This window comes from Balaenoptera ricei, chromosome X, assembly GCF_028023285.1.
Source record: "Balaenoptera ricei isolate mBalRic1 chromosome X, mBalRic1.hap2, whole genome shotgun sequence".
NCBI lineage: Eukaryota > Metazoa > Chordata > Mammalia > Artiodactyla > Balaenopteridae > Balaenoptera > Balaenoptera ricei.
In genome coordinates this window covers 8180078-8206224 of record NC_082660.1, presented here as the reverse complement: position 1 = coordinate 8206224, position 26147 = coordinate 8180078, and the positions used below count along the sequence as shown (strand labels likewise).

Genomic DNA, 26147 nt, shown 5'->3' with positions numbered 1-26147 from the left:
TTCTGGACACTGTTGATCTCTGAGCTGTGTCCACTAAACACATATTTCTGGGTGAGGGTGTCAACTTTTGCCTGAGGTCAGTTACTTCGGTTTGGTAAGTGGTCGCACTAGTTCATTCCATTAATGCGTGGGGAGCGTCCTCCGTGTGTGTGTGTTGCCCTGTGCTAGGTGGAAAGGACCCTGCCCACACGGAGCTTACTATCTCAACTAAGATGAAAGAGCAAGACCAAATAGAAAAACGAATTGCCATGAGAGAGGTGGGGATTATATACTTTGGAATTTCAGAGAAGTGAGACATTTCTTCCAGCTGGGGGAGGTAGTACACGATCTGAGGCTGCCTTCAAGGGTATGTAACATTCGGGCCTGTGGAGACACGGGAGAGGCTCTGCTTGCAGGGCAAACCAAGGCATGGGGATGGAAAAATGTATGTACACAAAGCCAGGAGTTCATTCTATAGGAATAGAAAGTGTTTGAGGGTGGATAAGTAGGAACTGGCTTTGGAGAGATGAGGGTTCAGTGGACTTTAACATTGCATCTGAGTTTGAACTTTATTCGGTTTTGAAGGTTTTAGTGAGGGCTTGAGGAACGCTGTGTAAATTTCACAGTTACAATTAGCATCCCTAACTCTTTTCAGGAAATGATATTTTTGGTTATTGGGAAAATAGTATGGACATCTTGATGCAAAACGATCACACATCCAAGGGAAAATGTCCCAGCACTAGTAAACTCCAAAAAAGGTGGTGGGATTTGTTCGGCACCAGCATGACAGTCTTTTAAATCAGTGCAGTGGAAAAGAATTTCCTGGTTCACATCCTAGGTTCCTAGACCTTATTTCTTCCTTTTCCTCTTCCTGAAGGTGTCCTTGTGTTCGGGTATGAGCATTCCAGGGGAAAATAATCCCTGTGCCAGCTGGAGCTAAAAACACTCAAAGCCCAGAGGCAACTCTCAATTGTTGTAAATGAAATCAATGAATTCCCACCAAATCCTGAGGAAATGCCACATCCTTATAAGTCCACACCTCCTTCCTGGGATTCACTTCTGCTTTTCTTTAGAATGAAAAGAGTCTGAAGGTCTCCCACCCCCATCCCCATTGTTTTCATAGCTTGTTTTTAAACAAGCAAGTGAAATAGCTTTTTGATAGTAAGTACCAAATTTTTTTAAAACTAGAGGACAGAGGGTATGAGGCCAAGGTAGTCTAGGACTCAGAGATAGAAGCATTGAAAAGGCAACAAAAGGCAACATCAGGTCAACTCCCACGCAATGTTTGTGTAATTTGGTGGGATTCTAAAAATTAGTGGGTTTTAGCCAGAGTTTTGTTTTCTGCAAGAGAAGAATGCAATAGAAAATTGCCTTGGGCTGAGTTTGGAGTTAGTTATGGGGTGTAGAACGAGTCCATGAAAAGTGGTCAAAATTTGGATCAGCTGCAGCACTTCGCATTTTTAGATCATATATGGACTTTTTCTCTTCGTCATCTCGTCTTCCTCCCCATTTTCTTTTAAAAATCAGAGGACCTAGTTTGTTAGCTAAGCAAATACTTAGAATCAATGACGGATATCATATCCTCCACACATTCTGAGAATCAAATTCTTTCACAGGGAATGCAATACCCAGATATGCAATAGATACTCATTTTGGGAATTACAGGTAACCAGTGACTAAATCCACAGTGAGATGGTAGAGAAAAACTATGAAAGGATGTCTAATTGCCATAGCATTTTGGAGAAGATAAAGGCTCAGCTGACTTCACCGTCCTTGCCCAAGCTCATCCTAGCAGGCCATTCTCTAAGCCAGCATCCTGTCAAAGTCCTGGCTTTTTAGCTCCTTTGGCTTATCTTGCCTTGTTTATAATCACTTTTTTGTGTCCTTTTGCCGTTGATTTTCACACCAAGTCTTTATTTTTTTTCTTTTCTTTTAATAAAATAGCTTAAGAAATGGTAAAAACTGATTTGGGAAAACAGATGAGGGTCTGTAAAAGAATTTTTCAGCCATTCACCAAGCTCTAAAAAGCATTCAAATGTAAACTTTGAAATCAGGAAAAAATTGCTGGGTTAAAAGAAAGATGAACCTTTATGTTTAAATTCATTTTGTTGTGTAGTTTTATGTCAAAGCATTCTCTGTCTACGGAAACCTTGGCAGTTGCTCCATCTAGAGCCACTGGATTAAGACCACCATCCGAACACCAAAGGTGCTGCTGTTTGTATCTTGTGGACAGATGTCTGATCTTGGATGACGTGTATCCTGCTAGGGACCAACTTGAATGTCCAAAGTCGTGATCCACTGTCACTTGCAGATAAGGGTTAGATTCCCACCCCACATATGAGCCCTTGTGAGAATGTTCTCAAGGTATATTTAGAGTCAGATTCTGGAACCACATCAGACAACCCACAGTCATTCATGGCTCTTCGTTAAACAGCTCTGGAATAAGGATAATGTGATACTGCAAATATGGTGGCATTCAGAAACTGGATTATGAGAAGCCACTGTGGTAAAGATTGGTCTCTTAAGTTTAAGTCTTAGGATTCTCAGGACAAAGGAGAAAAGGAACTCTTGGACTACACAGAACTTCATCTTCTCTGGAGAGGATTCTTTTTTTTTTTAATTCAAGTATTGTTGATTTACAATGTTGTGTTAATTGCTGCTGTACAGCAAAGTGATTCGGTTATGCATATATATACATTCTTTTTTTTAACATATTCTTTTTTTTAACATATTCTTTGCCATTATGGTTTATCACAGGATACTGAATATAGTTCTCTGTGCTATACAGTAGGACCTTGTTGTTTATCCATCCTATATATAAAAGCTCACATCTGCTAACCCCAACCTCCCACTCCACCCCTCCCCCAACCCCCTCCCCCTTGGCAACCACCAGTCTGTTCTTTATGTCCGTGATTCTGTTTCATAGATAGGTTCATTTGTGTCGTATTTTAGATTCCACATGTAAGTGATATCGTATGGTATTTGTCTTTCTCTTTCTGACTTACTTCACTTAGTAGGATTATCTCTAGTTGCATCCATGTTGCTGCAAATGGCATTATTTCATTCTTTTTTATGGCTGAGTAGTATTCCCTTGTATATATCTACCACATCTTCTTTATCCATTCATCTTTTTTTTTTTTTTATAGCTACTTTTATTTTTATTTATTTATTTATTTTTGGCTGTGCTGGGTCTTCGGTTCGTGCGAGGGCTCTCTCTAGTTGCGGCAAGCGGGGGCCACTCTTCATCGCGGTGCGGGGACCGCTCTTCATCGCGGTGCGCGGGCCTTTCACTATCGCGGCCCTTCCCGTTGCGGGGCACAGGCTCCAGACGCGCAGGCCCAGCAGCTGTGGCTCACGGGCCCAGCCGCTCCGCGGCACGTGGGATCCTCCCAGACCAGGGCCCGAACCCGCGCCCCCTGCATTAGCAGGCAGACTCCCAACCACTGCGCCACCAGGGAAGCCCTATCCATTCATCTTTTGATGGACATTTAGGTTGTTTCAAGTCTTGGCTATTGTGAATAGTGCTGCTATGGACATAGGGGTGCACGTATCTTTTTGAACTACAGTTTTGTCGGAATATATGTCCAGGAGTGGGATTGCTGGATCATCTGGTAATTCTATTTTCAGTTTTCTGAGGAACCTCCATACTTGCAACAACTTACATTCCCACCAACAGTGTAGGAGAGTTCCCTTTTCTCCACATCCTCTCCAGCATTTGTTCTTTGTAGACTTTTTAATGATGGCCGTTCTGACTGGCGTGAGGTGGTACCTCATTGTAGTTTTGATTTGCGTTTCTCTAATAATTAGCAATGTTGAACATCTTTTCATGTGCCTATTGGCCATCTGTATGTCCTCTTTGGAGAAATGTCTATTTAAGTCTTCTGCCAACTTTTGGATAGTGTTGTTTGTTTTTTTGTTGTTGAGTTATATGAACTGTTGTATATTTTGGAAATTAAGCCCTTGTTGGTCACATCATTTGCAAATATTTTCTCCTATTCTGTAGGTTTTCTCGTTTTGTTTGTGGTTTCCTTTGCTGTGCAAAAGCTTGTAAGTTTGATTAGGTCCCATTTGTTTATTTTTGTTTTTATTTCTATTGCCTTGGGAAACTGACCTAAGAAAACATTGGTACAGTTTATGTCAGAGAATGTTTTGCCTATGTTTTCTAGGAGTTTTATGGTGTCATGTCTTATGTTTAAGTCTTTAAGGCATTTTGAGTTTACTTTTGTGTCCGGTAAGAGGGTGTGTTCTAACTTCATTGATTTACATGTGGCTGTCCAACTTTCCCAACACTTGCTGAAGAGACTGCCTTTTTCCCGTTGTATATTCTTGCCTCCTTTGTCGAAGATTAACTGACCGTAGGTGTGTGGGTTTATTTCTGGGTTCTCTATTCTGTTCCATTGATCCATATGTCTGTTTTTGTGCCAATACCATTCTGTTTTGATTACTGTCGCTTTGTAGTATTATTGTCTGAAGTCTGGGAGGGTTATGCCTCCTACTTTGTTCTTTTTCTTCAGCATTGCTTTGGCGATTCTGGGTCTTTTATAGTTCCATATGAATTTTAGGATTATTTTTTCTAGTCCTGTGAAAAAATGTCATGGGTAATTTGATAGGGATCATATTAAATCTGTAGATTGCTTTGGGTAGTATGGCCATTTTAACAATATTCCTCCAATCCAAGAGCATGGGATATCTTTCCATTTCTTTGAATCACGAGAAGATTCAATTTTGACTACTGCATGTGTTTAATGGCTTTGTATCCAGTTTACTCAACCAAGGTTGCTAAAATTGACAACTCATGATGCAAATTTAGCTTTTCTCAGTGGAGATTAAATTTAACTGTTTATTAAGGTAGTATGTAACACATACTTGAATGTCTCCCCTTAGATTCAGTGCTCTTGCCTTAAAAAAAAAATTGATTCATAAAGGGCATTGGATCCTGTTTCCTTCTTAGTTATATTCATGAAGAATAATGAGAAGACATCAGTAGAACGGCTTCCAATATTTTGGAATAAGAGATGAATCTTATGAATGAATGAATATAAGGCTTAATTAGTTTGGTATTACTTTCAGAATAACGTTCCCAAATTTCAGCTTTGAAACTTTTTAAAACATGATCCAAACCTTTTATCATCTATAGTCTTTCCAATTTGGATGGAATGAACTATTGTGTCAGATTCAGAATCCTACCAGGTGGTTTGTATTGGAGCATGATCACGTGTACCTGCCTCTGAAGACAATCCCTCTTACATATTTGAATTTAGCAATGCAGATTTCCAAGGCTAATACTTAGATGTGAAATAATCTGCCTTAATTGGGGATGCCAAATGGTTGAGCAGTAGGAATGAAGAGCGAAGACATGGTTTTACTGACATATCTTAATGTAGTTTCTCCCCATAACACAGGAATTCTTTATCATGTCTCCTCTACCCTATTCCACACACAACCTTCTTGCCTTGAAATATTTAGATGCTTGATTAGAGCAGCAGAGTTGTTTCTGGTGTGATATAAAGAATAATAAGAACAGGCCATGAAAATTTTTTAAATTGCCATCATAGTTCTAACTCAGCTTTCACTTGAGATGGTGGTAGTTGGATGGATCCAGGTGAGAGAGTCAGAGGTGTGAAAGGAATGATCCCAGATGAGAAGGTGACTGTATGGTAGAAGACTGAGTCCCATTATTGCTCCTGTGCCTGCCATCCAGAGACAAGTGTGATCCCACCCATCAATCCATCATTTTGTTACTGAACCAGCCTCTTTTGTTTCTGGGTCTTAATATCTAGTTTATAAATCAGCTATACTCCAATAAATTTTTTTTAAAAAGAAGAAAAAAACCCAACAAGGTCCTACTGTATAGCACAGGGAACTATATTCAATATCTTGTAATAAACCATAATGGAAAAGAATATGAAAAAGAATATAGATAGATAGATAAAACTGAATTACTTTGCTGTACACCAGAAACTAACACAATATTGTAAATCAACTATACATCAGTAAAAGTTTTAAAAAAATATCCAGTTGAAATTATTTTTCTCAATATAAAATTGCTTTTTGTGATAATCAAGCTGAAATTATCTCTGTATATAAGATCATGAGAAAAACAGGACACATCATCTTTTACCTTTATTCAATTGACTTCTGTTTTTAATTGCTAAATGTTGTAGGGAAAACTGAAAAGCTTTGTTCTAATTTTGAAACTTCCCAGCAAAATAGATGAGTCATGCATATCAAATGTTTGTTAACAAGAGCGCAATTGTAGCACTGGCTATTTTTGTTTGAAACAGAAATATGAAAATTTAAATTCAGCTATTTAAAAAGCCTGAGGCTACCCCTGAATGTACAAGGCTTTCAGTGAGGACCAACACAAAGATTTTTACAACCAAGTGAGGTAACTTCCTGGCCTAGGAATTTATGATAGAGCTTTTACTATGCTTTTAAAAGTATTTTCACTAGATATAACAGCAGGTTCATATATATGAGGTGATGAAAACTATCATAGTAGCCTAATTCTCTGACTTGGCAAGCTTGGCATTAGGCTGTGCTAAGTTCAAGGATACCTACCATCTATTTACCCAGGTTAGGAAGATGGTGCCTTGTCCGTTCTTGCAGGTGTTAGAGATGATTACTGTATCAAGTGGGTACAGTTCCACAGCAAGGTGTAGACTGTGGTGTAGGGAAAGCAGAAATGGTAGGACTTATGCAAATGTATATGAAAACCGATAACGACCACTTGACAAACTCCTACTATAACTTCCTGACTTCAATATCCTAATGGCCCTTTGAGGTAAATGGCACCACAGAAATGTGACTTGAAGCCAGACAGAACAAGAATCAGCCAGTAAAGAAATGGGTTGAATCCAATCAAGTAGTAAAGCAACTGGAGTGGTTACCCGGCCTCAGCTACCCAAACCAGGTGGTAGAGTTGAAAGACATGATTAAAAATTCCTAGGGGGAATTCTCATGACCAGAAACATTCCCGTCTGCTGGGGAATTGGAAACCTTGTCCAGCCCGTGATAGCGAGGGCCCAATGGGTATACATCAGTGGTACCAGTAGAACCAGTGAGCCTTCGGGTCTTGTGAATTATCCTCAAATCTTTGACTGTTAATCCTTGACCTGGTAACCTCAACTTCTTTGAGATGACCAGTTTACTTCCTTAAGTAAATAAAGTTCTTTTTTCCCTCCTCCCCTGGAAGTTTGAGAATGATGTTAAAACAAAAAACAAAAAAAATGAAAACCTAAATAATAGCCATAGAATCAATATTTTGGGTTACGGTTTAGGACTAAAACATACGTTTGTATTTTAAGGGTTTGTAGCATTAAAGAGAATATGCCATACGCCAGAAATTTGACAGGTTAGCTTTGAGATTCTAATCTGAAACATGTAATTTATTTTAGACTTCTGATTTTAAGGTGAAAGCGTAAAATCGTTTGTTTCAAGCCAATGTTAGAATGTTCACTAGAACTTGAGTTTCACTACATTTGTAAGTTTTTATTAGATTTCTAAGAGCTACATAAGGACTTGAGAAGGTTTACCTTGTTAGGGTTTTAATTTTGTCCCGTTAAGCATTTAAAGTGGTTATAAGGTAAATTGCATATGTTACATTTATAAACACAACTTAAAATGTTACAGGAATTTGGTGATAAAAATCTGAACAATGATTACCTGAGGGGGTGAAAATTGACTGGAAGAGGGGCTTGAGGATACTTTCTGGGTGGATGGAAACATATCTTGATTAAGCTGTTGGTTAGGTTGGTTATCAAAACCCGTTGAATTGTCCCTTAAGATTTATTTATGCATTTCCCTGTATGTAAGTTTGACCTCAATTCTTAAAACGTGTACTGGAACTTAATCAACTAATATATAGATGGAAGTGACTGTTTAATGGAGTTGAGTCTGTTCAACTTGAGTTAATCAAACATTGATTCAGGGACCCCTGAGAGTGATTATCCTTGGTTTCATAAAATTTCTTGAATTTATGAATAGAATAATGAGATCCATAATTTCAACTTAAAAGCTTAAGGAGAACTGCATAGTGATTTGTTGATATAGGTACAGTCCTTGGGCAAGAATCCTCATGATTTTTAAGTGCATGTCTCTTCCCTCTCCTAGTTGGTTGGACTCGTTGGGAAGCAGGACAGTATCTTTCTTTTCCTTAGAAAATGACCAGATAGCCACTTGGAATTAAGTGGAGGGAAACACTTTTAAACACCTCCACAGATGTAGTATGGATAATCAGCCTAGGTCTGAAGATGGTGACATTTTTGATATCAGACTCTCATGACACGCACACACACTCACACACACACACACACACTGCAGCCTCAGAATCAGAAACTGACAGACATCTGAATTCTACGGTCTTTCCTCTTCTCTTTCAAACCAGATTAGATTCACTTTTCACTGTCCTTTTGGCAAAGCCCATCTTGAACAGCAACAGTGCTCTCCAGTTTCCCTCCCATCTCCCCTCCTCCTCACTTCATAACTTTGACTGCCACCACAGTTTCAGAAGAGAACCCTAGGAAAGTAAGTAAGCCTGGCTAGCTTCAAAGAGAGATGGTGCAGACCCACTAGGTGAAAGATGCAAAGGAAGTCAGTTAGAAGAACATGAGGTCTAGGAAAGACCACACCCCCAACCCCGCCAGAGTTAAGCCTCCCAATTCACTGTTCAGTCGACATATAATGGGAGCCACATATGTAATTTTAAATTTCCAAGTAAACACAGTTTTTAATAAGTAAAACCAAATAGTTAAAATTAATTTTACTAGACAGTGTATTGGACCGGATATATTCAAAACATCATTTCAACATGTGATCAGTACAAGAGTGATTAATGTACGTGTTTCATCCTCACGGCCCATCTCAGCTCACACTAGCCACATGTCAAGTGCTCAGAAACCGCAAGTGGCTAGTGGCTGTCATACTGGACCCCACGGTGCTAGAACTTCTGTAGCCCACGGTTTAGCCATGGTTAATTATGTGTGCACGTGGCATGTTTGCTAATTGTTTTCTAGTGCAGTCATTTTCTCGAAAAGGCAAAGTTCCCTTTCTAGCGTGGCAGGCGCTCAACAAGTCCATAGGATTGCTTCGTGTATTATCACTTGTACAACGGTGACATCCTTCTCATTCAGGGAGGGATAAGGGCACGCGCGTTTCCTCTTACTTTGGTTCCTTAGCTACTAAGACTATTGCAAAGATCTCTGGAGACCAGTAGCTTTCGCCACGTGTACTCTAAAACTCAGAGCTGAGAAGCAGGGACTGCATCAAAAGTTGAGTTTGCTGGCAGAATCAGAATAATCACTGCATTAAGATTTGTGTGGTTCCCAGTTTTATAAATAGAGTTTGCAAGGGGAGAGTGTCGGCTTGTTTATTTTTGGTGCAAAATGTTCCTTCTTTTAGCGTGTTATCTGGAAATGATGACGGCAAAGAGATGATCTCCTAGAGGAAGGTGGTTTCTTTTGTATCTCTGACATAGCCTCTATCTAACCTTAACGAAAGCATGGCTGCCTCCGTGAACAATGGAAACAAATGCCCGTAGACAGTGAGTGCGCACACGTGCTAACCTGGAGTCGGGCCCTGACTACTTCAACAAAGGGTTGCTTTAATTTTGGCAGAATAAAGTACTTTTTTCCTTCTGTTTTTCATGACATGGCCTTAAAGAATTCCTCATATTTGTGGTCTCAAAAAAATGACAACTATGCTCATGAGGCCTGCCTTTAAGTGTTCTATTAAGCAATAAGAGGGCTTTGTTCTTGGTAATAAAATTAAAGCAAGCAGTGTTTCCATTACCTGGCAGGATGCCACCTCCTTGCCACCCCCTGATCCTGACAAACATAAACAGAGCCTTCTGTTGCCCAGGTAGGAAGGTGAGAAGGCAACATCTGTCAGGTTTGTGTATAGAAATACAGCTGACCTTTCAGATAATGGGGGTGGGGGGGGGGGGAAGAGGGAGAGAGAGAGAAGCACTTCTTCGTGTGATCCCTAACTCAAGTGTTTACAATTCAGTTTTACTGCAGAAGATTACATATTGAGCCTTAAAGCTGTAAAGCCAGTAATAATTTCACAGTGAGTTGAAATGATGGAAAAGTGACGGGTCTCTAGATAAAGAAATATATGTATTTTAGTCTGACTCATTAGATTTCATGCGTTTTCTTTTCCAGGCAACTTTGTTGCTGGAATTTAGACCCATTGCTCAGATTTAGACCCATTCACGGTCAGTTGCAAATGGAAGTTTGTAGGTGGATTGTGGCCCCAAGGTTAGGACTGATCAAGGTTAAGATAGAAAGTGCTGTCGGATACAAACTCTGTGTAGCTCTGCAATTAGTCCTAAGTCACTGGAGCTACATATAGGACAGACTGGACGACTGTGACACCAAGTGTCCTCTGACCTCCGTGACAGCTCTTCTTGAAGAAACATCCAGATGGCAGTCCCCCGTAACGCTCTAGCACCCCTTTCTAACTGTCAGTGCCAGGCCCGTAACGCGCTCACCAGTCCCGTGTCCGCCGGCCTGAGAGCTTCCAGCTGCAAGAGGCTAAGACTCTGCCTGGGGGCTTTTCCCACCCCACCCCAGTTAATTCCGGAGAGGAGTTCATGCCCACCCACCCCCAACAGGCTTCCAACCAGCCACTGATGGGAGATAGTAGATAAATACCCCTCTTCTTCCCCATCAGCTGGAAACAGTGTTCTGCACCGTTTCCCAAAGTTACCCATTGGGATTCATCTCCATTTGACCACAGTGGCCTTGGTAAAAGCACACTTGACTGGCTTCATACGTTTCCTCCTATCTCACTTCCCCACACCCCTACTGGTATTTCCTGGTGACAACTAGTACTTCAGCCCGGTCTCATGCTCCGCTCCAAGGGGAACAGAGCCACAGACCTCCCTTCAAACGGAATGATAGCACCAAATCCATTTTCCCCGTTGTGACCGTAGCTCAGTTGTTCGTTTTCTCTAAACTCTCCCTTTCACTGTATTTGAATAAATATGAATATTAAACACTGGGCATCAAAAAAATATTGAGAAATCAACCTCCCAGCTTCTGCTGCTTATTCTAGAGTGACAACAGCCAGGCAAGATGGTTCGTAGATAGTGCTTGTGGATACATCAGAAAGCCAGAACAAAGCTTGACATTTTCCAGTTATACTTCCAAGTGCAAGTCTAATCAGTGACATAATCAAGTCTATTTCACTCACGGTCAGGAAGACCAAAGAGCCGGCATCCAACCGTTGTTCTCCATAACTCTGCAGGAGAGCAGATAGCACCCACCCTTGAGTAACTCAAGCCTGAATACGAGTCCAACTTTGTATTTTTCCAGTCCATTGCTATTCAGGAATCATGGCACAACAACTAAAAAGAATGCCACTTAATGAGAAGTGACATGTAAGATTGAAAATGAGTAATGGAAGGTCATGGGATAGAAGCTTCCTCTTTCCATCAGAAATGACTTCCCTTCCCTGAAACATATCACCTCCATCCTCCCCGGCATTCAACCGTCCTCTTCCAGAAGTTACTTTTTAGCTCTGACCACAACGTCTAAAAGCTGATTTTTGCCAAATACATTGGTTCAGAATCACTTCATAGAAAGTAGCACTTTCCAGAAATTTTATGAAAAGACTCGATAGAGACAAGTGCCCATGACAGATTAACAGGTTTTTTTTTTTCCATTCTGTGTGCCCAACCCAAACGGAAGGGTGTAGAGCACTTGTGTTATAAAGTGTGTAATTAATAAGAGAAAGGAAGGGAGGAGTTTATTGTTTTTGAATGAATTATGAGCAACACCTTCCATTCTGCTTCTTCATTTTGGAACAGCTTTGAACAGAGTTACCATGAAACACAAAAAGAGAAGTCAGTGGCATTCATGCCAAGAATGTAAGATTGAAGTTACTTGAGTGTAGTCCGAGAAACACCTCAGGGGAAGAGCGGCATTTGGTATATAACTGGGACAGAAGTTGGCAGGACATGGTGGGCAAAGTAAAAACCATACTGCAAGTTATGTTTTCATTTTCAAATTGAAATCCTATGAATTCAGTCTTTGGATCTGTTCATGCCCTGAAGGAAGAAAACTATTATTTATCAAGCACCTATTAAGTGCCAGAGAGTTTACAGATATTTTCACTGAAAGTATGCCAATGAGAAAACATTCTCACAGAAACTCAACACATTTTTCACACCTGCAACTCTTTGACTCCAAAGCCCAAAGGCTCCAAACTCCATAGACTCTTTTCCTCTGTGCTAGAGGTTGGCAAACTATGCCCCCAGGGCCAAATCTGATTTGTCACCTGTGTTTGTAAGTAAAGTTTTATTGGGATGCGGCCACACCCATTTGGTTACGTATCATCAGCGGCTGCTTGCATATGACAACGAGGGCATCGAGGAGTTACAACAGAGACCTGGTCCACAGAGCTAAAATATTTACCGTCTAGCCCTTTACAGCAAAGTTTCCCAACTCTTGCGCCACATCATGGAAGACTCATCTCCAACCCTCACCTCCCATTGCATCAAGAAGGAAATACATTCGGGATTTGAAAGTAACTCGAAAATTCCGGAATTAGTCCTCCTGTTATAGCTTCCAAAGCTGTTGTTTTGGTGAAAGATGATGAAGGATACAAGTTTTGATTCATGCTAGAAAGTCCCCAGGTAATTGGCACAGGCCAAATGGTCCTAGAACATCAAGTGTTGATTCTATATGGACATTCCAGATAAACAGAGCTTCTTAACCGTAGTGGTAGTTAACATTTATTGAGTAATTATAATGTGCCAAGCATTTCTCAGTGGCTTTCCATGTACTAATTCATTTAGCTCTCACCACAGTCCAACCCTGGGGTTTCTACCACGACACTGGTGACATTTGAGGCTTGGATAATTCTCTTTTCTAGTGGGGGCTGTCCTGAGCATCGTAGGATGTGTAATTAGCAGCAACTCTGACCTCTACCCTCTAGATGCCAGTAGCACTCACACACCCTCTCCCCTGCCCCCAGTTTTGACAACGGAAAATGTCTCCAGACATTGCCATTGTCCCCTGGGGGAACATCTGGTCAACCAGGTAGAAGTTGGTATTTTCTTCATTATGCAGATGAGGAACTTGAGAAATGGATAGTTGAAGCAAGTGGCCGAGAACATACAACTAGTAAGGAAGCAAGACCTGGTGTTCAATCCCGGGAAGACTTCCTCAGGACCCTGAGTTCTGAACTCCTGCCTCCTCTAGCCCTTGTTCACTCTAAATCATTTCACCTCAGGACTTCCCTGGTGGCGCAGTGGTTAAGCATCTGCTGCCAATGAGGGGGACACAGATTCGAGCCCTGGTCCGGGAAGATCGCACATGTGGCTGAGCAACTAAGCCCGTGCGCCACAACTGCTGAGCCCTCGTGCCACAACTACTGAAGCCCACGAGCCACAACTACTGAAGCCCGTGTGCCTAGAGCCCATGCTCTGCAACAAGAGAAGCCACCGCAATGAGAAGTCCGCACACCGCGACGAAGAGGAGCCCTCACTCGCCACAACTAGAGAAAGCCCGTGCGCAACGAAGACCCAACGCAGCCAAAAATAGATAAATAAAATAAATAAATTTAAACAAACAAATAAATAAATAATTTCACCTCGTTTGACGATTTTGCTTTACTGCAGAATGACCAACATCAACAACATCTTGGATGGTCATGTTGCGTGTGCTACTCTTGGGAGAAAAATTCTTTTGTGGTGACGTTTCCAAGTTTTAGGCATTAGCAGTGGCGTTCTTGCCAGACAGTTTTAATGTATCGTTACCATTATGTTTCATTTATAGGAAGGCTTTTATTGCTTAGCTCACCACAGTGTGTTGCTGTTTTTAATGGCATCTCGATTCGTTATCCAACATTCAAGCATCATAATTTTAGAAACCTCAAGAAAAGAGGATTTATCATGAGGTTCCTGGGAGCTTTTTTTTTTTTGATCCCATAGTGGAAATAAAACAAAATCCCATCTGGATAGTTAATCAATATGTGTAATTGGTCTCCTCTGGGCCAAATCGTTTTCCACCACGTCACTCTACAGTAAAGGTTGGATTACATGTGGCCTTCTATCCATGCCATCACTACTTTTACTTCTCACCAAAAGCACTTGATGAAGGAATTCCATTTTTTTTTTTTTTGAAAAGCCTTTCTTGGACTTTTAAAAGTCTTAGTGAAAAGTGTTCAATATTAAGTTAACATGCTAAATATTATATTTAAAAAGGTTATCCTGTACTCTAGTTTCTCCTCCAAAAACAGGGACCCTGGGAACGTGGCCAGTTTTTCCTCTCTCTCATCTCCTTCAGCTCGGTCCACAAATATTTGACTTCGGTGTGAGAGAATTTCAGGATGGAGATTACATATAAACATATTATTGATAGATGAATTACAGTAATACAGTCTGCTCTTTTCTCAGCTCTCCTTGGCTCAGTTTTATATACAAACTCAAATATTAGAATCCCTTTCATTGTTCCTTCTGGCAGCTCTGTCTAACTTCTGCCCCAGGATCTGGAATGTTCATTACAGCTGCCTTGGACAATAAAACCCAAAGCACCCTCAGATCCTCACATTTTTCTTTGCACCTGGTCAGCAGTCTGCAGTGGGACGTAGAGCCTACTTGCACACAGATTTCCCGGTACCCTCGTCTTCCCGGCCACATCATTAGCTCCTCTGCTGCTCAGTGGTGCTTTAGTTGCTCCAGCCCTGGGCGTATTGGAACTCACTCCTCCGGTGTTTTTCTTTTTGAACGAGACAGGATTGTTAGGGACATTGTGACATATAACAGTGTGAAATAGTAGTGTTATTAAGATACAATAACACTAATCCCTTTAAGTTTGGATGCAGACTCAAAATTCCATATTCTTCGTAATAGAGAAAAGTGCTATTGAGTTTAAACAATAGCAACAATATCAACATAGCAGCAAACCATAAAGGGTTTTTTAAAAATGTATTTTATTGAAGTATAGTTGACTTACAATGTTGTGTTAATTTCTGCTGCACAGCAAAGTAATTCAGTTATACATATATATACATTCTTGTTCATATTCTTTTCCATTATGGTTTATCACAGGATATTGAATATAGTCCCCTGTGCTCTACAGTAGGACCTTGTTGTTTATCCATTCTATGTATACTAGTTTGCATTTGCTGACCGCAAACTCCCAATCCATCCCTCCCCCTTGGTGACCACGAGCCTGTTCTCTAGGTCTGTGAGTCTGTTTCTGTTTTGTAGATAAGTTCATTTGTGTCATATTTTAGATTCCACATATAAGTGACATCATATGGTATTTGTCTTTCTCTTTCTTATTTAACTTAATATGATAATCTCTAGGTCCATGTTGCTGCAAACGGCATTATTTCATTCTTTTTTATGGCTGAGTAATATTCCATTATATGTATATACCACATCTTCTTTTTTTAAAAGATTTATTTTATTTATTTTTGGCTGCCTCGGGTCTTAGTTGTGGCACGCAGGATCTTTGTTGAGGCATGCAGGATCTTCATTGTGGCGTGTGGGTTTTCTCTTCTCTAGTTGTGGCGTGCAGGTTCCAGAGCACGTGGGCTCTGTAGTTTGTGGCACGCAGGCTTAGTTGCCCTGCGGCATGTGGGATCTTAGTTCGCCGACCAGGGATCGAACCCACGTCCCCTGCATTGCAAGGTGGATTCTTTACCACTGGACCACCAGGGAAGTCCCTATACCACATCTTCTTTATCCATTCATCTGTTGATGGACATTTAGGTTGTTTCCGTGTATTGGCTATTATAAATACTGCTGCTGTGAACACAGGGGTGCATGTACCTTTTTGAATTATAGTTCTGTCTGGATATATGCCCAGGAGTGGGATTGCTGGATAAAATGGCAACTCTATTTTTAGTTTTTTAAGGAACCTGCATACTGTTCTCCACAGTGGCTGCACCAAGTTACATTCCCACCAACAGTGTAGGAGGGTTCCCTTTTCTCCACATCCTCTCCAGCATTTCTTATTTGTTGATTTTTTTAATGATGGCCATTCTGACTGGTGTGAGGTGATACCTCATTGTAGTTTTGATTTGCATTTCTCTAATAATTAGCAATGTTGAGCATCCAAAAAAGAGTTTTGACCTTTCTCAAGGTCACCATCATTTGAATCACGGTGCAGCTTTGCTTTTGCCAGGAGGACCAATTCTAGGCAAATTTGTAAAGTAGACATTTGTCTTCTAAACCCCCAATCTCGTTGGTAGTGATTTCAGGGGATCAAGGTTTAGAGTCTTAAACCAAAGGGGTACAATATCAAGAGTACACTAATGGTGGGCCAGCGTGGTAGGGGGCTCTCCTGGGCCTCACAGGTTGGCGGGGGCACCATTCTCGTGCTTTCAAAGTGAATGGTGGGGACTTCCCTGGAGGTTCAGTGGTTAAGACTTTGCCCTCCGATGCAGGGGGTGCGGGTTCGATACCTGGTCAAGGAGCTAAGATCCCACATGCCTCGTGGCCAAAAAACCAAAACATAAAACCGAAGCAATATTGTAACAAGTTCAATAAAGACTTTAAAAATGGTCCACATCAAAAAAAAAAAATCTTAAAAAAAAAAAAAAAGTGAATGGTGGCCTGTGGAATTGTGCGATGCCAGCACCCTTCTTTCCTCAACACCCTGGAATAAAGTTTCCTTTCCCTAGCACATCGGGGTCATCCTCTCCTAGGCTTACTTCATTGTTTGCAGTGGGTATGAATAGGAAGTGATCTATCAAGTCAGCATATCCTTTTCACAAGAGGGATTGAAAGGTTTTACTCTGAAAATCTAGAGGTTTTTAACATGCATATTAGTCCAATTCCACCTGTGCGAAGTGGCCAGATATTTTTCCACATTGATGTTTCCTTATAAGAGTTCCATAAAATATTTCTAAAGATGTGAAGGCCACACATATCTGAAATCTGATGATGTTTATACCCTGCACTGAACATCTCAGTGGAATACAAGTCAAATTAAAAGAGCAGGGACTTCCCTGGTGGCGCAGTGGTTAAGAACCCGCCTGCCAACGCAGGCGACACGGGTTCAAGCCCTGGTCCGGGAAGATCCCACATGCCGCGGAGCAACTAAGCCTGTGCGCCACAACTACTGAGCCTGCGCTCTAGAGCCCGCGAGCCACAACTACTGAGCCCGTGTGGCACAACTACTGAAGCCTGCGTGCCTAGAGCCCGTGCTCCGCAACAAGAGAAGCCACCGCAATGAGAAGCCCGCGCACCGCAATGAGAGAAAGCCCACGCACAGCAGCAAAGACCCAACGCGGCCAAAAATAAATAAATATATATATTTTTTAAATTAAAAGAGCAAGTTTTTAGAAATACTTAGAAACTTTACAGACTTCTAAGGAACATTTCACAGACACGTAGTGCAATTTTTAGTATGTGGATGTAATTAAATCCCTTTAATGTTTATATACATACGACAAGAACAAAATAATAAATTGTCCATTTCACCCCACCCCTTCTGTGAAATACTGTAACACTATTACACCATAAAATTTAGCGGGGGGACTTTTTACTGGGCCTGGCTAACCAAGTGCTCTGGAGAAAATAGCCAACCCATTTATGTGATCATTAACTAATCTGGGGAATGTGTACATGTAACTGCATTTCTAAAAAAGGCAGATAAACTGTGCACCCAGTGGCAGCTTACACGGGACTGTGGCTGATTCTTGGTAGCTGATCCAAGCATGAATGCGGCCGGTGGCCCTGTGCTGAATTAGCTCTCAGGGCTACTGCTAGGGTGAGACAGGAGCAATGGCCTCACTTCATTATTCAACTTGCCAGTTTCTCTTTCACTGGGCTCTAATGGATCAGAAAGTCAGAGTCTGTCAAAGAGAAGCTGCAGAATTACCCTAGGAATAGGAGACAGTGGGTCAGCAACTCCCTACAAGCAAGACTCTCTTCTTCTGTAGCTTACAAATTTCCCTTCCCATTTTACCCTTCCTGCCCCCAAAAAAGTTAGTTTAGGACAATTGTGAACACACTAGATCGAAGATAAATACAATGCATTCTCGTTATTCACAGTACTTAAATTCCATAAAGTCACCAGGAACACTGGCTAATAATGAACCATTGCTCTTCAGGGAAATACATACACACACACACCCACACATAGATTATAATCTTAAATCCTAAAAACAAGTCATCCTGGTTGATTGTATTTTCTTTATTTTATAAACCCAGTCTAACTCTGCTCAGTGCTCTGCCACTTCTGTTGTCCCCATCCTGTGGTTCTATGAGAGCTGCCACAAGAAGGCGGAACGTGTCTTGTTCAACCGCAGCTGGGTGCTGGCTCATTTTTTTTCACGCTCTGAGCCTGTCTGCAAATGGATGTGAAAAGGCCCCAAGTATTGATGTGGAGGTCACAAACGAATTTTTAAATGTTTGCAAGGAGGTCTGTTAAATCCATCATACTCCAATAAAGATGTTTAAAAAAATAAATAAAAAGACATTGCTAAATACAAAAACAAACAAAAAAGCAGCATCAGGAGTGCCTGCAGACACCCTTTCCACATCTTTTGGCTGGTTCCTTTTCATCCCTCGAGAGACTTGTCAGAGAATTCTTGTCTGATCATGACCACTATTAAGAAAGACCCTCCTCTCAGCCGTGTTCGATCACATTACCCTCTGTGATTTCCTTTACACACGTCACGATCTGAAAGTTTTATTTATTTCTTGGCTTGTTCAGCCTGTTGCCCTTCGCTTACGTGTAAACTCTGTGATAATGGGAACTTTGTCTCTCTTGGGTCCCAATGTATGCCCAGCACTTGGAATGCTGGCTGATACACTGTGGGAACCCAGTTGCTGTTATTTGAATGAATAAGTGAATGGAAAGGTGAATGGATCAACGGTGGTATGTAGCTCTTTCAAAGTGAAGGCTGCAAGTGTATTCTGAGAGCAGTCATGGCTTGAGTTTGTGTGACATCGGCTATGGTACTTCCAGTCTCCGAGAAAGGTGTTCGCTAGGGCCTTAAAAAAGATAGGGTGATAACTCCGGAAAGAAGAAATAAGTTCTGAAAGAATTGGGATTAGATCTCACTTTAGAAGAATTTAACTTAGAGTATTTTGCAAAGAGACAAAGTTAGTACTAAAGACTAGGAGACAACGGTGGGGAGGATGGCGCATTTCACGGCAAGAAAGGAAGCTGTGGGGACTTCCCTGGTGGTCCAGTGGTTAGGACTCCGTGCTGTCACTGCCGAGGGCCCGGGTTCGATCCCTGGTCGGGGAGCTAAGATCCCACAAGCCGTATGGCACGGCCAGAAAAGAAAAGAAAGGAAGCTGTAACTCCAGATGTAGAGAAGATACGTGGTAGCACATGGCTGAGGCCAACACAGAGATGAGGTGAGAGTGACCGAATTTCTCCTCATGAGGGGCTGATGTGATATTTACTCATGAGTGCAATGAAGCTGAGAAAAAAAGTAGCAGTGAGGAGCCTGAAATGGGAAGAGGGCTCAGTTTTAAGCTATATTTTGTCCTGCGATGTGAAGGGCTCTATAGGATAAGCACCCCATTTCCATGTGGTCCAGAGGTGGTATACAGCAGTTGCTACCACTGGCCATCATTCCTAATTCTCTCCATCCCCCTTGTCTTTAGGTTAAGGACCAAGAAGGAGACTTATGACACAAAGGTGGAAGTGTAGGTCTGTAAAAGAAGGTTTGGGGGTTGTTTCTTGAATCCTTAGATTGGCCCTACTCAGAGCACTTCCATCAGCCTTCATGGTTTCTGAATCAAAAGATGTGAATCAGAAATAAAAGCTAAAATCATAACCAGGAGCTGCCAGCTTCCAAACCAAAACTGGGAACTGGAAACACCTGAACACACTGCAAGTAACCAGTAAACCCTGCCATATTTTAATTAATAGCCTGTATAAGAAATGAAGTCCAATGAAATCATTAACTTTTTTTTTTTAAGTGACAAATGAAACAGCACAACTGTGGAAAACTTCTTTGTACTGGAAGGATTTTAGAAATTAGGATAGCATTCAACTCATTTTATTGTACCTTTTGGAATATAAGAATGGTAGGGTTATAAATATTTGGAAGCTTCATCAAAGTGGAAAAAGAGATTCAACTTTCCCAGTTTCAAAGGAGTCACATCTGTATTCTTTGAAAGATCTCAGGATAATACTTGGCCTAAAATGATCAGATGATATTCCCCAACTTCTGGGAATTTATATTTTGGGACGATGGTGGTTGCAGTATCAGCTTTCTCAAAACATATTTGGCTCAACAAAGTAGATTTCAGTCCACTTTGTTGGTAAAACAAACCTATTCACTGTAAATATCGATTAGTCAGAATTTGGATTAAATTGAGCCCCACGTTATGATGGCGACTGAGACACTTTTCCTACCATAGAGTAACCCAAATTGCAATGATTTTGAGAGTGAAATAGATCCCAAACTAAATCATAGTCTCTTAACAAACTACTTCCCAATGCAGACAGTACTACCTCAGATTTGTCTATGGCTTCATAATGTAAGTCATTTCCTCATATATTGTGGTATTGTATTTACCACAAAAATCCCACTTGACTGAGAGAGCAGACAATATTCACCTCATTTTACAAAATAGGACAACTTAGAAATGGACATACTCCTTGCCTTTCTCAGTATCATCCTACGAGCAGAGCTCGTACTCCATACCACATTTCATGGCACCTACTTTAGAGTTACTAGCAGGGTCTCACTAGGTTCAGTCAAAACCAGAATATCTTTTTTTTTGGGGGGGGGGGTATAGTTGTTTTACAATGTTGTGTTAGTTTCTACTGTACAGCAAAGTGGAGTTCCCTGTGCTATACAGCAGGTTTTGTTAGTTATCTATTTTATACATATTAGTTAGTATATATATGTCAATCCCAATCTCCCAGTTTATCCCACCTCCCCTTTCCCCCCCTTGGTGTCCATACATTTGTTCTCTACGTCTCTGTCTCTATTTCTGCCTTGCAAACAGGTTCATCTGTACCATTTTTCTAGATTCCACATATATGCGTTAATATATATTTGTTTTTCTCTTTCTGACTTGCTTCACTCTGTATAACAGTCTCTACATCCATCCACGTCCCAACAAATGACCCAATTTCGTTCCCTTTTATGGCTGAGTAATATTCCATTGTATATATGTACCACATCTTCTTTATCCATTCGTCTGTCAATGGGCATTTAGGTTGCTTCCATGACCTGGCTATTGTAAATAGTGCTGCGATGAACATTGGGGTGCATGTGTCTTTTTGAGTTACGAAAACCAGAATATCTTTAAGCAGAGAATATGTTAGCAGCCACATCAAAACCTAAGGACCTCACAATATGGTCAATTGAGTTTTGACCAAGTGCTAAGACACTTCAATGGAGGAAAGAATAGTCTTTTCAATAAATAGTGCTTAGGCAACTGGATATCCATAAATATAAGGATGAGGTTGGACCCCTACTTCTCATAATAATACACAAAACTTAATTTAAAATGGTTTGTAGACATAAGTGTAAGAGATAAAACTTCTAGAGGAAAACTGAGGTATAAATCTTCATGACCTTGGATTAGGTTTCTTAGCTACAACACCAAAAGCACAAGTGACAGTAGAACAATAGATAAATTAGACTCCATCAAAATTAAGAACTTTTGTGCTTCAAAAGTCACCATCACGAAAATGAAAAGACAACCCACAGAATGGGAGAAAAGATTTGCAAATCACATAGCTAATAAGGGACTTGTATCCAGAATATATAAAGAAATCATACAATTCAACTATATAAGACAAATGGCCCAGTTACATAATGAGCAAAGGATCTGAATAGTCTTATCTCTAAATTAGGTACACATATGGCCAAGAAGCACATGAAAAGATGCTCAACATCATTAGCCATCAGGGAAATGCAAATCAAAACCACAATGAGATGCCACTCCACACCCACTAGGATGAATAAAACAAAAAAGACAGACAGTATCAAGTGTTGACAAGGATGTGGAGAAATTGGAAGCCTCACATACTTCTTGTTGGAATATAAAATGATGCGGCCCCTTTGGAAAACAGTTTGGCAGTTCCTCAAAAAGTTAAACACAGAATTAACATGTGACCCGGCAATTCTACTCCTATACTCAAGAAGAATGAATACATATGTGCACACAAAAATTTATACATGAATGTTCATAGCAATATTGTTTATAGTAACTAAAAAGTAGAAGCTCTCCACATGTCCATCTACTAGAGAATGGATAAACAAAATGTGGTATATTGCTTAAATGGAATAATATTTGGCATAAAAAGGAATGAAGTACTGACACATGCTATGACTTGGAGAAATCTTGAAAACATTATGCTAAGTGAAATAAGCCAGACAAAAAGGATCGCATATTGTTTGATTCCATTTTTATGAAATGTCCAGAACAGGCAAATCCATAAAGAGACAGAACATAGATTAGTGGTTACCTAAGCCTCGAAATGGGGTGGGTAGCAAGAATGTGGAGTTACTGCAAATGGGTACGGGAATTCTTTAGGGGGTATTGAAAGTTTTCTAAAATTAGATTGTGATGATGATTATAGAACTCTGAATACACTCAAACCCACAAACAGTACACTTTAAATGGGTGAATTTTATGATATGTGAAGTATATTTCAATAAGGCTGTAAAAAAAAAAAAATCAACACCCTTCCCCCTAAAAAAACAACTTAAGACATATTTTTGTGTCTATACAGTCCTAGAAAACCAATAAATCCAATACCTGCATATTGAGTGCTTGTAATATATCATGAGAGCTACTTGCTTCATTACATTTTACCTTGTCTCTTGTTGGAAGATCATTTTCACTATCTGTTCATTCAACAAATAGTTTTTGAATGCCTATTTTGTGCCAAATATGGTGCCAGATGCTTGGGATAGATGTCTCATTTCATACAACAGCCAGAGATCCCTCCCTTTATGGAGCTTGCATCCAATTGGATTTACCTTGATTGTATGTTCAAGTACAACTTAGCTCTGAGGGCTCATTCTAGGAGATACTTTTCAAGTGTAAGGTGCTATTTTCCAGAAATTTCACTTTCTCCATTATAATGGGCCCATGGTTTCAATATGATCCCATCCTTTTCACAGCTCGGTTGTAGTCAGTTATTAAATTCAGTTTGAAGTCAAAAGAAATGACAAGAAATTTCTTGAGAGTAGTGGGGTTTCAAGTAAATATTTCCATAGATAGCTCAACTTATTTGAGAAGCCTCAAGGGAACTAGAAATGATGACAGAAAAGTAATGGTAAGAGAAATTGAGCCCAGTGATTAACTTCCTTGAAATATTAGCCTGAGTTCCACGTTCTGTGCTTGTCCGTTAATGCATTCTTAATTCTTTCTTTTGTTTATTAAACATTTAGCAAATATGTCTGTGTGCTAATCTGACATAGGACATGATCTCATAGTTCGCTGCAAACGGCCAGTGACCATCATCTTCTCAATAAGACGGTATCTTGAGTTGTTTCTCTGCCCTGTCTTACAGTGATCAGGAATAAAACTCAAGGAATCCTGGTCTCTGGAAACAGGACATGATTTCTCTGAACAGCCATCAGTGAATTTTTATTCTGAACTCCTGACCCCACTTCCGGTTTGTGTCATTCATAGAGATTGAAATTACTCCAGTTAAAGAAAGTATCCCTAATCAAAAGGGCTTAATGACTGGGCCATGTCTCCTCCCTGAGTTATACTGGAGTAATCAATGCTATTGTCGTTCTTTGTAACACTGCAGCTTCTCCTGCGCTGTGTTAAAATCATAAAACTCATGCACGCTATCTCCATTTCCCACAGCTGTGATTTCTGGGTCTCTGTCTGTGAATAAGCATTTCAGAATTGTCATGAGATGGAGGAAATAGCACGTGCAGAGTATTTCCCAAGCCCAGTTGCCAAGAATGAGCTAATTTTAACCCTCCCTTGCATACAATGAGCCTTAAAAACTTCAAATACAAGCCATTCTACAATGATCTACCTTTCCAGGAGAATGGCAGGCTTTCACTGTAGAACCCCGGTCTTCCTGAAATATACCAGAAGTAAGATTTAAAATTATGTCATAAGATTAATAAGATATTCAACCATCCTTTTCCTTTTTGATGTTTTTATAGTGATTAAATACAAAGTGCATGTCTGTATATAAAAGAAAAGTTAAATAAATGTAATGTAACCTTGCTGTCTTGCTTTTGGAAAATTTGTCCAAAGATACTGATCATAATCTATCCTCCATAAAAGAATAATATTAGTTTTTTATAACTTTTTATGTTTAACAGGCTAAAATTGCACTTTCCTTCAAAATATAAAAGCAGGAATTGGAAATATATTTCAAGTGTCAATTTTCAATCAATTGGTAATAGCTACGTACATGGTGTGTTAAGAAAGATCCTGAGGGACTTCCCTGGTGGTCCAGTGGTTAAGACTCTGTGCTCCCAGTGCAGGGGGCCTGGGTTCGACCCCTGGTCAGGGAGCTAGATCCTGCATGCCACAACTAAAGATCCCGCACATGGCAACAAAGATCCCGCATGCTGCAACTAAGACCCAGCACGGCCAAATAAATAAATATTTTTTTTAAAAAAAGAAAGATCCTGAGGTTCAGTATGGCTTAGCAAAACAGACTGCTATCATTGGATAATAAATGTTTTCCAGAGGTGCAAGAAGATAGGGAGTGGACATGTAAGTCCTATATTTGCCATCCCTGCATAATTGGAAGAAGAGTTAACATTTAAAATATCTTTTCATAGGGAACACTCTTGCACTGTTGGTAGGAATGAAAATTGATACAGCCACTATGGAGAACAGTATGGAGGTTCCTTAAAAAACTAAAAATAGAACTACCGTAGGACCCAGCAATCCCACTACTGGGCATATACCCCGAGAAAACCATTATTCAAAAAGAGACATGTACCACAATGTTCATTGCAGCACTATTTACAATAGCCAGGACATGGAAGCAACCTAAGTGTCCATCAACAGATGAATGGATAAAGAAGATGTGGCACATATATACAATGGAATATTACTCAGCCATAAAAAGAAACGAAACTGAACTATGTGTAGTGAGGTGGATGGACCTAGAGTCTGTCATACAGAGTGAAGTAAGTCAGAAAGAAAAATAAATACGGTATGCTAACACATATATATGGAATCTAAAAAAAAAAAAAAGGTTCTGAAGAACCTAGGGGCAGGAAAGGAATAAAGATGCAGACGTAGAGAATGGACTTGAGGACGGGGAGGGGGAAGGGTAAGCTGGGACAAAGTGAGAGAGTGGCATTGACATATATACACGACCAGATGTAAAATAGATAGCTGGTGGGAAGCAGCCGCATAGCACAGGGAGGTCAGCTCAGTGCTTTGTGACCACCTACAGGGGTGGGATAGGGAGGGTGGGAGGGAGACGCAAGAGGGAGGGGACATTGGGATATATGTATACGTACAGCTGATTCACTTTGTTGTACAGCAGAGACTAACAGAACATTGTAAAGCAATTATACTCCAATAAAGATGTTAAAAAAAAGAAAACAGTAGACAAATAAAAAAATAAAATATCTTTTCATGACAGATATAGAGAACAAACTAGTGGTTACCAGTGGGGAGAGGGAAGAGGGGAGGGGCAAGATGGGGTAGGGGAATAAGAGGTACAAACTACTATGTATAAAATAGATAAGCTACAAGGATATATTGTACAACACAGGGACTATAGCCAATACTTAATAATAACTATAAATGGAATATAACCTTTAAAAATTGTGAATCACTATGTTGTACACCTGAAACTTATATAATATTGTATAGCAACTATACCTCAATAAATTCTTTAATAAAATATTTTTTCAGCAATTACCAGAAATATACTAGTCTACATTTAAAAAAGAGCATTTAACTAAAACAAACACCAAATTAATGCTCACCATTTTATCTATCCCATAGGTCAATGCATCACGTCAAGAAGCCAAATTGATGGAGGAGTGTGATCTTCTTATTGAGATCATTCAGCAAAGACGACAAATTATTGGAACCAAGATCAAAGAAGGGAAGGTACGATTTCTAGAGCTGAAGGTCTTGTATTCTCTACCTAGAGAAAATATACTCCCATGCACTTCAATAGCTTAGGAAATATTGAATGACCCCTTTTTCTATATTGTCTGTCATCTCGTCCTAAGTCTTTAAGATGTAGTTCAAAGCCTCTTGGTTGGCCATTTTT

The 26147-nt window shown here is 40.3% G+C and overlaps 1 protein-coding gene and 1 non-coding gene across 5 annotated transcripts in view; both read left to right on the top strand.

The window, feature by feature from the left end:
- Nucleotides 1–26147, top strand: part of MID1 (midline 1) — a 603969-nt gene that overhangs the window by 518634 nt on the left and 59188 nt on the right. For all 4 annotated transcript variants that reach the window (XM_059911918.1, XM_059911916.1, XM_059911915.1 and 1 more), the window contains exon 4: nucleotides 25874–25981. In XM_059911918.1, coding sequence (XP_059767901.1) covers nucleotides 25874–25981 — 108 coding nt within the window. The remainder of the gene's footprint in view (nucleotides 1–25873; nucleotides 25982–26147) is intronic.
- Nucleotides 19124–19196, top strand: TRNAD-GUC (transfer RNA aspartic acid (anticodon GUC)). Its single transcript has one exon. It is a non-coding gene; the product is annotated as a tRNA-Asp (tRNA).